Below are 16996 nucleotides of genomic sequence, written 5' to 3'. Positions count from 1 at the left end.
AATTATAGCTCTAAAAGCTGAAGCGGTGGAAGGGTTGGCTAGGCAAGCTGCAGATAATTTCCTGACAAAGAAGGAAAAGACGTATGAACTTAGCGAGAAGGTGGGGTGAGTGCTGGCAATTAGAACCAGGCAGAGAGCGGCTGCAGCGGGAATAAAAGAAATTAGGGATGCATATGGGAACATGGTTATGGATTCTAATCTAATAAGGGAAGTGTTTAGAAAGTTCTATGCAGCTCTGTATACCCCAGAGGACCCAGTGAGCTTACTAGAGGTTGAAAAATACTTGAGAAATACTTCTCCACCGATAATGTCCGAAGAAGATAGGGAGATATTAGATGGACCCCTACAGTTGGAAGAACTTAATGAGGCCCTCGGTAGTTTACCAGCTGGTAAAGCAGCAGGGCCAGACCAAATTCCGCTTGAATTCTACCAAATATTTAAAAATGTGCTTTTGGCAGATATGTTCCTAATAATGCAACAAGCGCAATTAGGGGAATCCAGTCCGGAATCATGGGGAGGGGCTGATATAATTGTAATTTTGAAAAAGGGGAAGCCGCCAGAAGTACCAGGGTCATACAGACCAATTACATTAATGAATTCTGATATTAAAATATATTCTAAAATCTTAGCAAAGAGGCTGGCAGGGATCATCGAGCAGCTGGTAACCCCCATACAGCATGGATTTATTTCTGGAAAAGGGACAACGCAGCACGTTAGGACCGTTGTTACTATGTTCGACTCTGCAGGTATCCTAGGGGATCCTGTCGCAGCACTTTTCCTAGACGCTGAGAAGGCATTCGACAGGGTCTCCTGGGATTACCTTTGGCAGGTCATGAGGTGGTGTGGGATGGGGGAACCTTTTATAAAAGCTATACGGGTACTCTACAGCATCCCAACAGCAAGAATTAGAGTGAATGGAGGGCTGTCAGATACAGTAAAAATTGCTAGGGGGACCAGGCAGGGATGTCCCTCCTCTCCCCTCCTTTTTGCGCTATATCTCGAACCGCTACTGCGACGACTCGAAGCTAATCAAGAGATACCACCAATGAGGGTAAATAGCTGCACGGTGAAGACCTTAGCCTATGCAGACGATGTAGCTATTCTAACCCCGAACCCCACTCTAGCTATAAAGGAGGTTGAGATAGAGGCCCAGGTGTTTGGACAGATATCGGAGTATAGTCTAAACAGATTAAAAACGCAGATTATAAAAAACAGGTATACTATATGTAATGATGATAGGGTGGTTAATTCAGCAGTGTATTTAGGGGTGTCATTAATGGCGGACCTGGATAAGATTGTAGAAATGAATTTGACCCCTCTGATCGATAAGGTGAAGAGAGACCTGGAGAGGATGAACAATTTACATCTCTCTCTTATGGGGTGTACTAACGTGATTAAAATGTTGATCTTGCCCAAATTTTTATATTTCTTTCGCTCTATCCCTTTGGTTTTTGAAGTTAAGTGGTTTAATCTGCTAGAGAGAGTACTGAACAGGTTTATCTGGGCGCATGGGAAAACCAGGCGGGCCTACAGGTATATGACTCTCCCAAGAGAAAGAGGGGGATGGGGGGCCCCTGATTTTAGGCTATATCAAATGGCTGCAGCATTACAGTATATGCAGGGGCTAATTGGGGGTGGGGGACTCGACACAGGGGTTACGACCATGTCCACGGAAGTCTACTCTATAGTATTGGGGGCAGAGGCAGAAAATAACTTCTTAAACAGAGTTGAGTTTGGATACCATAAAAGGACCAGATTCAAGACTGTAGAGGCAGCATATAGGATTTGGAATGCCTTCCTAAAAAAAATGGGACTGGGAAGATATAATAGATATGTCAGGCTTTATAAGAATAAATCCTTCCCTGCAGAAGTATTTGCTGATTCGACAATGGCGAGATGGACTCAAAAAGGGATAGCACAGATTGGGGATTTAATGGACGAGGAGGGGATAGTCCAGTTTGTAGACCTCACCCTCAAGTATGGTATTGAGAGAAAGGACTTCTTTAAATACCTACAGGTAAGGAGTTTTCTTTGTCGTAAGCAGGGTGGTAGCGTGGGGTTTAACAGTAATGAAGTACTGGAGAAAATAAAAATAGGAGGGGACTGTACAATTAGATCCTTCTATGCGTGTCTAGCAAAAGGGAAGATAGATGATATGGAAAAAGTTAGTAATAAGTGGGTTGAAAAACTTGGGGGGGGGGAGCCTGGAAGCTTTCAAGAATCCTTGGACATGGGTTGTAATATTTTGTGTTCGGGTCCCCTGCAATCGCAGCACTACAAGACTCTATTTTCATTGTATCACACCCCCGCTAGAATAGCTAAGTGGGGAGGCTCCACTGGCACCACCTGCCCCCGATGTAATGCAGGGGACACAGATATAATTCATATGTTTGCTACCTGCCCCCAGCTGAATACCTTGATTAAAAATGTAGAAGATTTTCTTGGTAATACACTTGGTATACGAATAAAATTGTCACCTATGAGGATTCTGTTCAGGAGAGACAATCAGGACGGACCTGAACACAAGGAATTTATGTTTATGGCCACCGCAGTTTTGAGACTGACAATAGCAAGAGCATGGTTAGATAAGATACCCCCGGGAATGCAAATATGGCTGGCAGATTTATTAGCTAGCTACAACCTTGAGAAAGCAATATATGCACGTAAGGGCAAAAGGGGAAGAAGGCTAGGGTTTAAAATTTGGGAACCAATAGCGAAATGGAAGGAGAGTATGGCATTGCAGGATAATGTAATATAATATGAAATATAGGTTCTATCAAATTCCTTTTTTTCTTTTTTTTTTTTTGTGCTTTATGTTATTTTTGTATTGTTTAAATCTCAAACCAGACAATGTAAAATTATGGATGTTAAAAAAATTGATTGAAAAATGTACAAATGTACAAATGTATGATATGTAATACAATGTGCATATTGAGAAAAAGGGGTAAAACAAAAAAAGAATAAAAAAAAGAAAAAAGAAAACATCGAGCGAAAAATATGGAAAACAAAAAATCGACTCCCTATACTTAAAAAGGTAAGTACAAAAATATTGTAAATAATATTGTTTACAATAATATAGCTGTATTAAATATCGATTTTAAAATATATGTAATTTAAAAAATTACATAAATTAAATACTAACTTTAATTTGTAATTGTTTTTATAATTAAATGTATATTTTAATAAATACAACAAATAAACTTTCTTTTAAAAACGTAATTATACATATATAAAAAACAAACGAATATTTGAATTAATATTATAATTTAAAAAATATTAAATAACATAATATTATCAATAATATAGGTAAACATATTTAAATATAACAAAAACATAAAATATTAAAAAAGGGAATACATTTAATTTAAAATAAAAATTTAACACACATATTTTACAATGTAATTAAAAATGAGTTACAAACAAAAAATATTGCAAATTATATTATTATTATCATAAATCAAACACATAATTTTATAAATTAAAATAAATTATTACAATTAAAATAAATACATATACATTTCCCACCACATTAAAGAGATTTTTTTTTATACTAAATAAATATAAAACTAATCTCCCCACCCACCCTAGCCATCGGAGACAGCATCCCCAGAAACATATAACTACCTGCGTCGCCGGGGGAAGGAAGCTCAGTCCTCTCCCGTTGTAATGGAGGTCAAGGCAGTAGCGGTGCGTCCATTAGGGCGTTGGGGCGTAGCCCCCCCGCCCGCAGCGTCGCCCGCAGCATCGGCGACTTTGAACTTAAGCAAACTGAATCAGTTTACTTAACTTCAAAGAAGCAGAGGGAGAACTGACAATCATGTCAGTCAGCATGATGTCGGACCGCCCACCCCCTTCAGAGTCTGAAGGGGGTGGGCGGTCCGGCGTCATGTTGACTGACATGATTGTCAGACGGACCAGGCAGGGGCAACAGGCAGCAGCACAAGTGCGCATGATTGGGGAAGGTGAGCGAATTTTCGCTCCGTGCCCAGTCATGCGCACTAGTGTCTGCTTTGGCTGGCGCATGCCCATTAGGAGACCGAGGGTTGAGCAAAGGCTCAAACCTCGGTCTCCTAATGGGCAGGCGGGCGAGCAGTAACCGTGCCCTAAGCCAATCCTGGCGCTGCTGGCAGCGCCAGGATTGGCTGAGAGCCTGAGAGGAGCTGTAGGCTCCAACGGACGGAGCCGAGGCAGCACGGACGTGCTCAGGACCTCAGGTAGGATAAGAATTTTTTTTAATTTATTTTAACACTCCCCCCCGGCCCCCACCCCCGCGCGACATCCCCCCCACGAGCCGCGACTGGTAGCCTCACCTCCACGAAATTCAGTGACGGACCCAAAAGATTGTTCATTTAACATTGCCGAAGCAGCTACGACAGCCTGTCGCTTTGTGTTAAGCATAGCCCAAAGAAGTTTGCAGATGTGTTTATGCTGAAAGCGTTTGTGGCTATCATAAAACAGTAGATCTGACAAAGAGCCACGTTGGCACCTGCAATTCCACAACCAGTACCCACACCCCTTCACACAACAGCAATGAAAGCCAAAATCAACGCTATGAAATATTTACCTGCCGGCCCGTTCTCTCCCAGGCAAAGAAAGAACAAAATAACCCAGGTTAAGGTCCAATGCCCCCAAAGCGTCCTCTGTGAGCGAATCATTTTAAGTCGCTGTTGGCTCCAAATATCATTCATCTGACTGCCCGAGATGCCACCGCAAATAGCTCCAAACCGAGAGAACAGCCTTCTGGGGGGCAGAAGACATCGGGGTGGTTTTAGGGAGCCAGGCTCATGGGCCCATATGGAGGCGCAGAGAATATTCAGCGATCTGATGCTATGCTCAGCTTCTGAAAGCAAATCTCCTGATACTTGGTGCTATGTCCGGTAGAGACGTGCCTCGATAAATGGTGCTCCCGATGAAGAGATGATGTATCCTCAACAAGGGGGCGGCGCTAACTGGGACAGGCTTGCGGCCTGAGGTCTGCCTCTGTCCGTTACCGATTGATGAATGTTGCAACCGGCGTAGCCCTAAGGATACAAGATTGGATCTGAACATAATGTACACTTTATGTAAACTCAAGCCCTAGGGCTGCCTCGCCGGCCACTGTTGCTAAAAAACAAACAGTGAAGATGTTTCAACACCTTTCAGATGTGCCACCTACTCCTGCGAGGTGTTGCTGGCGCAGCAGACGTCTTGGAGTTATTTTAGGGGTTTGACAGTTAGGGAGATATATGTTTTGTGTTGACGTTCTCTGTCGGCCAATGGAAGGGATTAAGGATTTCTAGCGTGGGTAAACGCTTAGCAAACACTGGGCCCATTAGATACTGCTCCCGTCTTTCCCAGCCCCAGCTGTTCACATTCTTTGTTCTTGGTAAGCCATTTGGGGCTCTTCTGAGTCCATCTGAGATAAACAAATGATACATACTGACTCAGGAGCTGTGAAGTTAAACAAACCTGGCTCCTCTTTAAATGTATTTAGGATGTAAACCCCATTTTTAAGTCTGCGTGTAAATGATGCTCATTGCCCACATGTACCGAAAGCATAAGACGTCTCCTAAATTTAGGAGCAGACAGTACACTTGTATTGCACACCACGCTTAATAATATTTGGTTCAAAGAATGTTCAATGGTCAAATATTTTCCACATACGTCAATTACGGAAGAACCACTGTTATTGCTTTTTAATGTTTGTGGAGTGTACAATGTGCCATAGACTGGCTTTGATGTGGTTTCTGTAGTTGGAGGGGCATGGTTGCCGGGTTTTCATCAGGACCGGAGTGTGATTGAGGGTGAGGATATGTAGAAGTGAGTGAATGCGTTTCCGTCTTATGAAAGCGTTTGATGGGGGAGGCCAGCCTGCTCCCCCAGGTGCCCTGCATACCATGGCAGATGATTTTAATGCTGCCTGGGTCTAATGGGCAGTGGCTGCAATTAAAGAAAAACTATTTTGAGAAGCTAAATGCAGGTATAGAGGTCCGCTATTCCTCCCGGCATCCGAAATTCTCGGGCATTCTGAATGATTCACAAATGGAATGCCTGCTTCCTTTATATCAATTGTTTGTCATATTTGTACATGTTATATGCTGCGTGATTTACTATGGCTTGGTTCCGCTCAGGATATTCATTTTTTCGACTGCCTGCCTCTAGTGCCAAGTACAGTGCTTCTCTGGACTGGACTTCTCTTGACTTTACGTGTGAAAATGAGGGATGGACTTGTCATTCGCTCTGTTTTTAAAGTTGACTTTCTTTTGATATTACATGTTAATTCTTTACTAATGCATGCTTCAGGTTGGCCATTGTTTGTAGCTTGTATGCTTTGCCTGGTGTACAGGGGTTGCTGGTTCAGATTGTGAAGTGCCACATTTTCTAGCACCAATAGGATTGGCTGTCAGACTTGTTGAGATGGTGCTGTACTCTTTCAGCAACAAGAGCAAAGCTGTGTGAAGTGAAGTGAGGGGAAAGGAGGTGCAGTGCCCGATCTATATTTATTAGGCTCAGCACTAATTGCTTTATTAACCTTCCTGCTTCCTCAAATTTGCTTAAAAATGCACCGTTTGTCCACTCTTTTTTCAAAATTTTCTTGGCCGAAGAACCCCCAAATAGGTTGTTCTAGCTCGCTCGCTACGCTCGCTCGCTGCAGTGCAGTACAACAATAATGTCACGCGCCACCACTTTCAAATGTCACCAGCCACCACCGGGTCAAGGAGTGGGTCATTGCCCATTACCCATCTCTCCATCAAATGTGCTGGATCATCTTGAGTGAAATACCACCAGTCATTAAAGATTAATAAATGAGAGGGAAAATGGTAGGACTGCACATCAGCAACGGCAATACAGCCGCAATACGTGATCTGGTAACTTGTCTGGAGGGCAACGCGCGCCACCACTCCATAAGAAGTGGTTTAAAACTGTGCTAACCTGTCGGAACCAGGATGCTGGGATAATGTGGGGGAAATTTTGAAGCTGATAAAGCATAGGAGGAAGCAAGACCATTTTGAAAATGGGCCATGGTGAGCTGCCTGGCACGGCACACGGACCTCCACCTCTGGCTGTCCATCCCATCAGGGGTATTGCTTCGGGGACCAGGCCCTGCGCCTTGACCATGTGCCACAACCACGGTCTAGTTCAGGCCCCGCCAATTCCCACTCAGGCCCCACTGCAGAGCTTCGACCTATGTTGCCACGAGCTGCGGGACGCTCCTCTGCCCCAGCGTGCCCCGTGCAGTCACCTTGCAGTGCTCATGGGTGCTCATCAATCTACGTTGTGTCCCGGGCGGTGATGGTGATGTTTATAAGTGGATGTGGGCAAAACAATGAAAGATAACTGTAGCAACTGTTGGGACATCTGAGCAGGTAATTCAAAGTGTTGGTCGTGGATTATTCATGTGACTTATTGTTTTTCTTCACCTAAATTACCAACCTCCAAGAGTGCATCTAGGATATCCCCATGACACATATTACTACTAACTAGTACTCGTAACATCTGACACTTCTGTGTGCTTCACAAATAAAACTAAACTGAAATTAAGATGCTGTTCTGTCAGCAGTAGGCAAGTCCTAAATAAATACAAAATAGCATATTTAATGACATACCAGAAAGTTCATTAAAGGATGTGACAGCAGAGGAATTTACATCTAATGATCTCCTCTATACCTGGCATGAAGGGCAAGAAATATGCTCCACACGTAGCTAAATCATTATCAATATCAGTGTTACCACTAACACACATTTGTATTGGGGAAATAGAAAAGGCAAGATTTCCTTCCACTTACCATAATTACCACAGTGAGGAGAAAGGTGCTCACTGCCATCACTGCGAAGCTGTCTATAAACCACGTGTACCAAATGGTGGAGCTGGAGACACCCATGTTCTTCATGGTCTCCTTCAGGCGCAGCTCTTTCTCTAGCACAATGCTCTTCACCATCATGGAGACCGAGTAGATCCAGGCAAGCACCATAAAGATGGGGAAGCAGCGGTTCAATGTGATCATGAATCTGCAGGAGAGGACAGAAAACCTCCAGTAAGAGGACATCATACAAGAGAGAATGTGCTAAGGGATAAGGGAAACAAAGGGGACCTAACTAACAAAAGTAGCTGCAAGTGTTGCCTCTGCATTCTTCTAAGCTACACCCTGGATAATTGACCATTGGCTCTGGAGCCCCATGTGTAAATTACTTACCTGTCTTACTATCTCTATAACTAGGTCTCATTGAGTGAATTGTGCATACCTAGGGTTTCAAAATCAGAATAATTCCTTATTTATCTTATTTTGAATCAGATTTCTTCTTATGTGTTTTCCTTCCTTCTCCCCAATGTCAAATCAGAGACATTTCCCACACCACTCAACAAATTCAGTCATACCTGCACCTGGATTACACAGTAAACTTTGTATTTTTCTTTTGCTTGGTGTGCATAATTTCTTTTGCTTCAGGCACCAGAGTCACTATGTTCTCACTAAACTGTTTGTTTGTTAACTTGCTGTGTGAAGGTAAATTTAGTTGCAATTAATGATTCTCAGCACCTAAATGGGAGAGGAGGCAGAGGAGGAGGATTCTCCTTTGCAGGATATTGTGAAGGCTGTGATGATAGAATATACTTGAGAAGGAGTTTGACACCAAGTACATTGGGAACACTGATTTTCATTGGTTCTTATTATGGTGAAGACTGTGGAACATGCACCTTCTCTTGAATTTGACCACTTATTAGTATGTTTTGGCTTTAGTTAGCGAGACTTGCCCCTGTCCACATTGCAGGCGGATGTCCCCTATCACTCTATCTCAAACATTCTTTCTAGAGAACATGCATTTCTCCAAGTCTTGTTTGAAACCTTCATGTGTTTCTACTTTTAATGCTATATTTGCTTACACTGGCTGCTTCAAAATATTCTGACTTGCCCACATTCTAGCTTGACATTAGAGAGTTTCCCTTTATAGGAACAGAATTTCATCTCATTTTGGTATGCAGTTTTAAATAATGTGTAGTTCATTTGCTGAATCAAATTGCCTGCATTATATTCAAACATGCTGTATTCAGGTGACTACTGAATTATGCTTAACTGATTATATTTGAGATTGTAAATTTACTCATTTGTTACTAAACCTTCATGGTTTGCAAAATGTTCCTCCTTTGTCATTCCTGGGGGGGGACTTCTGCCATCTGCCATTGATATATTGCAGAATTTACATGTTTAGCCTCGGTTTATGCTAAAGGTCATTCCCAGTAGATATAGCAAGAGCAGATATATGAATGGTATGAACAATTATACGTTCCCTGTGAGGAGGGGCACCCGTCAGGAGTGTCTTTTATCGCCTCTTATCTTATTTCTATCCATTGAGCCCGCTTATTTGTTGGGTACATGAACATCACACACGTGGAGGTATTTGTGTTGGATCTGGCTCACTACTGGTGTCATTTTTATGCAGATGACATCATACTTTATATTCAGAACCCTGATGATAATGTGGCACCAATAATCAGATATATAATAAGATTTGAAAGATATTCAGCGTTACATATTAACTGGGATAAGTCTGAGATGTTCCCATTGACTGACTAAGCTGATTTGTGGGAAGGGGAATATGAACTACAATGGAGACCTGAGGGAGTAAAACATCTTGGGATATTTGTTGCTATTAATGCCCTGGAGCTAGTGAGGTGGAATTTTGGGGTGATTATGGTGGAATTAAAGACAAGAGTTAAGCATTGGCTAAAGCTCCCCTTGTCAATGCTGAGTTGAGTATCATTAAATAAAATGGTGAACCTGCTGCAAATTTCATTCTTGTTTGTCAATATCTCCATGTCCCTCTCAAAGGAGTTCTTCTGACAAGTCTAGAAACTGTTAACTCAGCTAATACAGGGTGGAGGGTAACTATGTAATAAAAAGGAAGTGCTAACGCAAAACATAAAGAAAGGGCACTAGGGGTGCCAGATCCCTACCTGTATTACTTCATTGTGCAGCCACACCATGCCAAATACTGGTACAAAGCTGAAAAAGCATTAACGCATGTTAAGGTGGGGAAAACGACTGCTAGACCACACTCGCTTTCCAATGTAATAGTGAAGAAACCCGAATTGCGTTCAGATGAGATAGATGTTATAGAGATCACGTGTTGGGCATGGTGGGAACTTGCGGAACACATGGGCATTGTTCGGCCACACTGAATAATCTCTTACTCAACCGCTGATGGAGCACACTTCAGTGGACATTTCACAAAGAATGGGGTGAAGGTAATGGGTGATCCATTTCCAGAGGACACCTTCATGTTGCAGGAATTGAAAGAGAAAGGTAGTAACAAAGCCCTGGCCATACTGCCCTATCACTGATTAAGACATGAGACGTGATCGGTGTTGGTGGACTTCCCATACCCATCTGTGGAGATGTTGTAAAAATTGATACAGAGGAGATGGGGGCAGGACAATAGTCTTTATACGAGATGAGGTGTATCATATAGAGGCAGAGCCAGATTATGCAGGAGGAAAGGCCTGGGAGATGGAACTAGATATGAGTTGAAAATACTGTTGTCCACAGGTTCAAGACATACCATTTAATCATCGGTACAACCTGATACATTTTAAAATGGTGCATCGATTATACTACACACCAGAACGTGCAGCTAAATTCACAATAGGAACTGTAATCAAATGCAAAATATGTAAGGCTTTCAATGTTGTTTTGTTACATATGCCGGGCATTGCTTAAAAAGTGTTCCATATTGGTCAGAAGTGTTTGTGGTACTATCTGAAATAGTAGAATTGAATATTTTGCCAGCCCCAAATGTAGCTTTGCTGAGTCACTAAGTTTCAGTGGCCTTGCAACTGGCAAAGTGGAGGTAATGTGTTGGTCTGGCGGCTTAGTGGACTACTACCTTCACTCCAAGGGCCTGTGTTCAACCTCATGGTCACAGGTTCAAATCTGAACTGGCCCACTCAGCCTTTCATCCTTCTGAAGTCAATAAAATGAGTACCATTGAGTCGGGGAACAATAAACATATGCTATTCAGTGCCAAGATACCCCTGAGTGAAAATGTGTTTTAAAAAATACACATCTTATATTTTGCTGGATAGCCCCTAAACCCCATACGGTGGGGCATAGCTGAGGGACATGGCATATAGCATCAAATGGACGGAGGAATAGTGCAAACTGGAGTACGCCGCCCAGGAGACGTCTGGCAGTCGTACTGAGTGTACGTATTGAGTATGGTAAGGTACTCAATTAATGCAAGTGACTGATGTAAATGATAGCGTAAGGTGGGGTGGGGAATGGGGCTCTGGTGCAGATGTGGTAAGTGATGTATGTTTGGACGTATTGTGACCAGTTGGGAAAAGACAGTTATAATGAGGTTCTTATGTAAAAGACACATGCTCTTTATTCATTGATGATCTCTGTACAGTACTGTTTCCTTCTTTGTGTTTCTTTGATGTGAAAGCCAGAAAATGAAAAGAAAAAGTTATAAAAGATGAAAGAGTACCATTTTCAAAATGAAGAAGGCAAAACAAACATACATTTCAGAAAGTTTAATAAATTCTCCAAACATGTCTAAAGAGCTTTTCAGAGCAGTTCATGAATTGCAACCGACGCCTGTCAATTTAATATAACCCCCTCAACTCACAACTTTGCACAAACCTTGCATCATCCTTTCATGGAAAAATTCGCTCAGTAAAAAGTAACATCACAGCAGATGCCATACAGATGCTCCTTCTGCTGTTTTTGATCAATTACTGAGACCATCCTACTTGAGATTTTATAAAAAGTTGTCCTGCAAGAACACTTCTGGACGCCTGCCCGCCCACATATGTGCAAACCTAGCCTTTTTCATTCACTAATCTTCAACTGCGCCACCATTGATCCTGGTACTAATGCGGCACACAATTGATAAGCCGCTGCATCTTTGGATACCAAAGACCCCAATCACTTCTGACTTTTATCTTTCCTGCCGTATTTATCGACCCAGCTAAAAACAATTAGGGCCACATTTATCATTCTTTCACACAACGCAACACAGCAAGCCGCCATGCTGCGCTGCGTGAAAGGGCAGTATCGCGCCATATTTAACATTATACAGTGCATTTTTGTCCTTTCCTAGCGCTGGCGCACTTTGGCTGCCTAGCGCCAATGCAGGCCCCCTTGAGTCATGGTGCAAGGGTGCCTGCATTGTAGGCAGGATTGTTTTGTGCAGAAAGAGACACCTTCCTGCACAAAAACAATCGTGAGAGGCTTTTCCTCTTTATACGAATGCTACTGAATGCAATACGTGTAGAAAGGGGGAAAAACAGGGAGAAAAAAAGATATTATCCTCGTTATGCCTCACCTGGGGAGGCATAGCATTTTGATGCATTCCCAGATCTACCAGTAATGGTTAGTCTGGGAATGCGCCAAAATCCATGGGTGGATGTGTGAGAGCATAAAAAATTGTTCTTCTACCATCTTCAAAGAAACTAATGACCTAACTTCCACTTCTACAGAATGCTGCTGCACATTTTATAAATGCAAAGTTTGATTCCATCACTCCCACCTTAAGGAACCTCCATTGGCTCCCTCTTCACAATAGTCTACTTTTAAGACTGTGACAATTGTCCACAGAGTAGAATACCCGGAGGTCCCAGTCTTAATGTGTGCAAAATGTACTTGGTACAAACCAGCTAAATCCCTGCAGTCAGAGCGTAAGTCCTGCTGTTTCTATCAAAATCACGCATCACTACCTATGGAGATGGAGCTTTCTCTATCGCTGCCGCAGAGACAAATTCTCTCCTCTGATTCGTTGAATCTAAGGCTCCCTGTCCCAAGTCAGGAACTCCTTCAAGACACACTTGTTTAAACGTAAGGTACCGCAAGTATTGTATTTCCACGATTACTGAAGCAATCAGATTGCCAAGAAGCTACAAGCGAACAATGCCCTTTACAAATACCAAAACATAAGCATACTATCTTGACATCACCTTAACCTTTAGTTTTGTTTGTTCCCTATTTTTCTGCAAAACTATATTTTGTGTTCTAATCTAATATATTTGTCATGTAAATATGTATTGATTTGTGTTGAGGATCAGTAATAAGTAAGTCATTACATAGTTGATTTTAGTATAAGTATTATCTTAAGGTATGATTTTATGTTATTTAAAATACTTCCATTAAATATATTGTAAAAAAGATGTTTACCACACTCGCGTAGGGTTTCCTTGACCATTACTCTACCAGACCTCAAGGTAACACACTTTAGTAACCTAACTTGAAAATTATTGGTGCACAGGTGATGCATGAGTGATTGGTCTATGCAGCCTTACACTGCATGCATTTATTTGTGTTTCTTTGTGAGTCAGACATATGCAGTCAATTACTTTTTCCAGGCATAAGTAAAAATTTTGACTGGAAGGTTTGCCTGTGTATCTGGCTTAGAATTAATAATTTATAATTGGCCTAGAGGGCGAAAGATAAGTGACACTGATGTTTGAATTATGTGTTAGTTGTCCAATTTCCATTCTAAGACCTTTGCTAGAGACAGGCAATCCAGCAACAAATAAAATATAAAACAGATTGTTTTTACCGATGGGCAAACTTCTACCATAAATGGGAGGAAATTTGAAAAGTAAACCATGTTCGTTCTGTAAGAGGTTAAGATGACCGGACAAGTTGTTTGTCGTGTCCAACAACAGAATGGCCAGAGTGGGGCCAGATTCATTCAGATTTTTAGGTCTAGCCTGACCCAGCGCATGCACTGGTCTGGCGAGACTTATTGAGAGGGCTCCCAAAAGTGCTACCAGGCCAGCCTAGAGCTACAGTGCATGTGCGCGGGCACGCTCGCCGCGTTTTACCGCAATTACTTTCACTTTCGCGGCCGCACGGCCGCTTTGATGTTTGATCGTGATCGCGATCACTTTCACTTTCGCGGCCGCACGGGCGCTTTGCATAGCCAATAGGTCTCGCTTTTGGGACCTTATAAGTATTTAGTTATGCAACTGTTGCATGGCTAAACACTTATAAGGTCCCAAATGCGAGACCTATTGACTATGCCAATGCTTGTTAAGATTACTAACAACCATGTAATGAGTTACATTTAGTTTCATTGTATACAAAAAAAGTTTATGTGTATACCTTGAAAATCTGCAATGGATCCCAACTTCTTAGACCTACACTGGACATCCCTGACCCATGACACGTGCTCAAGGCTCTTGACTGGTTTTCTGGGCTGTTTTGGTTCATTCATGCAGTGCTTGATTTTTGCAGGTGGGGGTCATTTTCGGGGACCGGTACTTGTATTTTATCATCAGGCTTTGTTCCAGAGCAAGATAGAGAAAAGTAGGAAGTGGAAAGAGAAGAAGGAAGAGAAAGATAGGAAAATAACAATAAGTGGAGCAAGAAGGAATGAAAAAGAAGATGCAAGAATAAGACAGAGAGGGAGTGTAGGATGGTGGAAGAAACAGGCATGAGGTGGAATCAAGACTAGGCAGAACTGGTATTTGGCAGCCCTGGCAACCAGCGACTCTGGCTGCAGGCTCATACAAAACACTTTAGGCATCTACCCTCATGTTTTACAAGTTAAGCACTGCATTAATGCCTTAGACTTCTTGGCATAGCAAATTCTAAAGAAAAGACCTATAAATGGACAATCTTCGACCACCAGTGGTAGTAAATTGAAAGGGCAAGGGTCAATCAAGTTCATATTGGAGTAGCCCAAGGGCCCTGGAGTCTTAAGTGGAGAAGGAGCCAGTCGGTTATCGGCGTGTTTGTTGTGAATGGCTTCTTTGTGACCCTGAGCTGGTGCCTTCTAACAGCTTCTCTCCTTGATAGGAATTCAGTGAAGTATCTTGAGAAATACTTCATGTGTCTGCAAGAGCTGAATAAGAGCATTGGGGCAGAGTTTCAGAGGAGACATAACAGGGACTGTAAGATCCAGACCAAACTTTTATAGTTTTAAGCTCTGACTATGTAAATGAGTTCGATTCAGATTAAGTCGATGTAAATGTGTCCTTTATGAATATCTTGCAAATCTGACATGAATCCATCCCTCGTGGACCAATGTGCAACTTCAGTGAGCAGGAATTACGTGAAAAGATGGTTTTGGCACCTTCCTCGGTTACTGCAGAATTTGCTTATATGCTGTCTTTTGTTAATTTCAGTTTAATTCACAATTAGGAACCAAGGGGCATATTATCAAGGACGGCGTTAAAATTATCGCCGGTTTAGCGGCAGAAAACTGCCGCTAAAGCGGCGATAATGGGCTTGATAATATGCCGCAGAGAATTCCAATAGAAGCCCATGTTCACACCAGAACATGAACTTCTATTGGAATTCTCAAGGGCATATTATCAAGCCCATTATCGCCGCTTTAGCGGCAGTTTTCTGCCGCTAAGCCGGCGATCATTTTTAACGCTGTCCTTGATAATATGCCCCAAGTGCAATAAACAGTGGCTTTGCTATCAAATTGCCCATATCAAGCGGCCCACGTTATTGGTAACCCCATCAGCCAGTCCTGACTTTTTAGCCAGCAACAATTTGTTTTCTTATTCTTGCAGTTTCACTTTTCCAGGTATAAGCATTAGGGCATATTTATTAGCCCCTTTGCGTAGCTCTTGCACCACGCAACATGGTGCAAGAGCGACGCAAATTAAAAATGAGATTCCTGAAGCCACACAAGACCACCTTGCGTGGCCCTGAGTGGCTTCATAAATCTCGAGTACTGCAACACTGCAGAAAACGCAGGCTTGCATTACTCTGAACTAAGGGGGCGCTTCCATGAGTGTTGCGTGGGCGTTCCCACATAAGATCCATGGATTTTGACAACTTCCCAGATTTACTAGAAGTGGTAGACCCCAGGTGAGGCATAACAGTGAGAAATATATTTATTTCTCCTTATTTTTTCCTCTTTCTATGTGCGCTGCACTTTGCAGCACACATAGAAAGAGGAAAAAAGCGCAGTGGATTAAAGGTGTCCCTTCCTGCACAAAAACAATCATCCTTATAACGCAGGCACCCTTGCACCATGGTACCAGGGTGCCTGTGTTGGTACTAGGCAGCCAAAAGAGCGCCTACGCAGGGGAAAAGGCAGGAATGCAACATATTGACTTAAATATGGCACATTTATGCCCTTTCTCTGTCACGCAGTGCAGTGCAGAAAGGTGACTTGCTGCGCTGAGTGACTTGGCCACAAATGTGCCCCATTCTCCTATAAGACCCAGTATGTAAAGTGATCTTAGTTCAAAAAACAAAAAGACATCTGTCACACTTTGTACTGGGACGTCTAGTTAATACTGCACTAAAGTTAACATTAAATAACAAGCATTTGCAATGCAATAGGTCTCGCATTTACGCAAGTTTAAGCTATTGGCATTGTAAAGGACGATGCCTTTTATTTATGTTTGAAAAACGAAAACACAAATAGAAGGCATTGCTATTTGCAATGTGAATAGCTCAAACTCGCGTAAATGCGAGACCTATTGCATTGTAAATGCTTGTTGTTCCTTTCACTGTAGCAGTGACCTGGTTTGTTTAAAAAAAAATAAGACCTTTGGCCTCACGCTGTTGGTTCATTTGCATCTCACTGATGCTGGGAACAAAGAGACTGCAATCTTTACTGCCGATCTTTACTGCCGTGCGGACCACGAAAGTAAAAGCAAACGAGTGCTTTCAGGCCTCCAAATGGTGCGCGCGCCAGGCCGGCGCACATGCACTGTATTTGGAGGCCTGAAAGCACTCGTTTGCACTTCCAGATCCCCCATTTACAAAAGCTCTCGTGAGAGCAGCGCTACAGCGCTGTCTCAGGCGAGACCTAAAAATGAAACCAGTTACTCACTACAGCCATGTCACAGCAGCGGATTATCAAAAGTTGTTCTCCTCTGCTGTGACCTCACCAGGGGAAGGCCTCGTTCCCCCCAGTGGTCCCGCCTCGCCCGACCGGAGCACAGTGGTGGAATGGAGCCTCGGAGTCTCACCCACTTTCTTTCCCCTCTCTTGGGTCTTCACTGACCAGAGGGATGAGTGTCTACCAGCCGCCATCTCCCTTGTCAGTT

General features: G+C 42.7%; 1 protein-coding gene across 2 annotated transcripts in view; it reads right to left on the bottom strand.

Annotated features, from left to right (window-relative positions):
• The window catches only part of ABCA4 (ATP binding cassette subfamily A member 4), a 1118748-nt gene that overhangs the window by 635402 nt on the left and 466350 nt on the right, over positions 1–16996 (bottom strand). For both annotated transcript variants that reach the window (XM_085601480.1, XM_085601481.1), the window contains exon 15: positions 7767–7989. In XM_085601480.1, the coding sequence (XP_085457606.1) occupies positions 7767–7989 (223 nt within the window). The remainder of the gene's footprint in view (positions 1–7766; positions 7990–16996) is intronic.

This window comes from Triturus cristatus, chromosome 4_2 (genome assembly GCF_964204655.1).
Source record: "Triturus cristatus chromosome 4_2, aTriCri1.1, whole genome shotgun sequence".
NCBI classification, from domain to species: Eukaryota; Metazoa; Chordata; class Amphibia; order Caudata; family Salamandridae; genus Triturus; species Triturus cristatus.
This window is presented reverse-complemented; position numbering and strand designations above follow the sequence as displayed.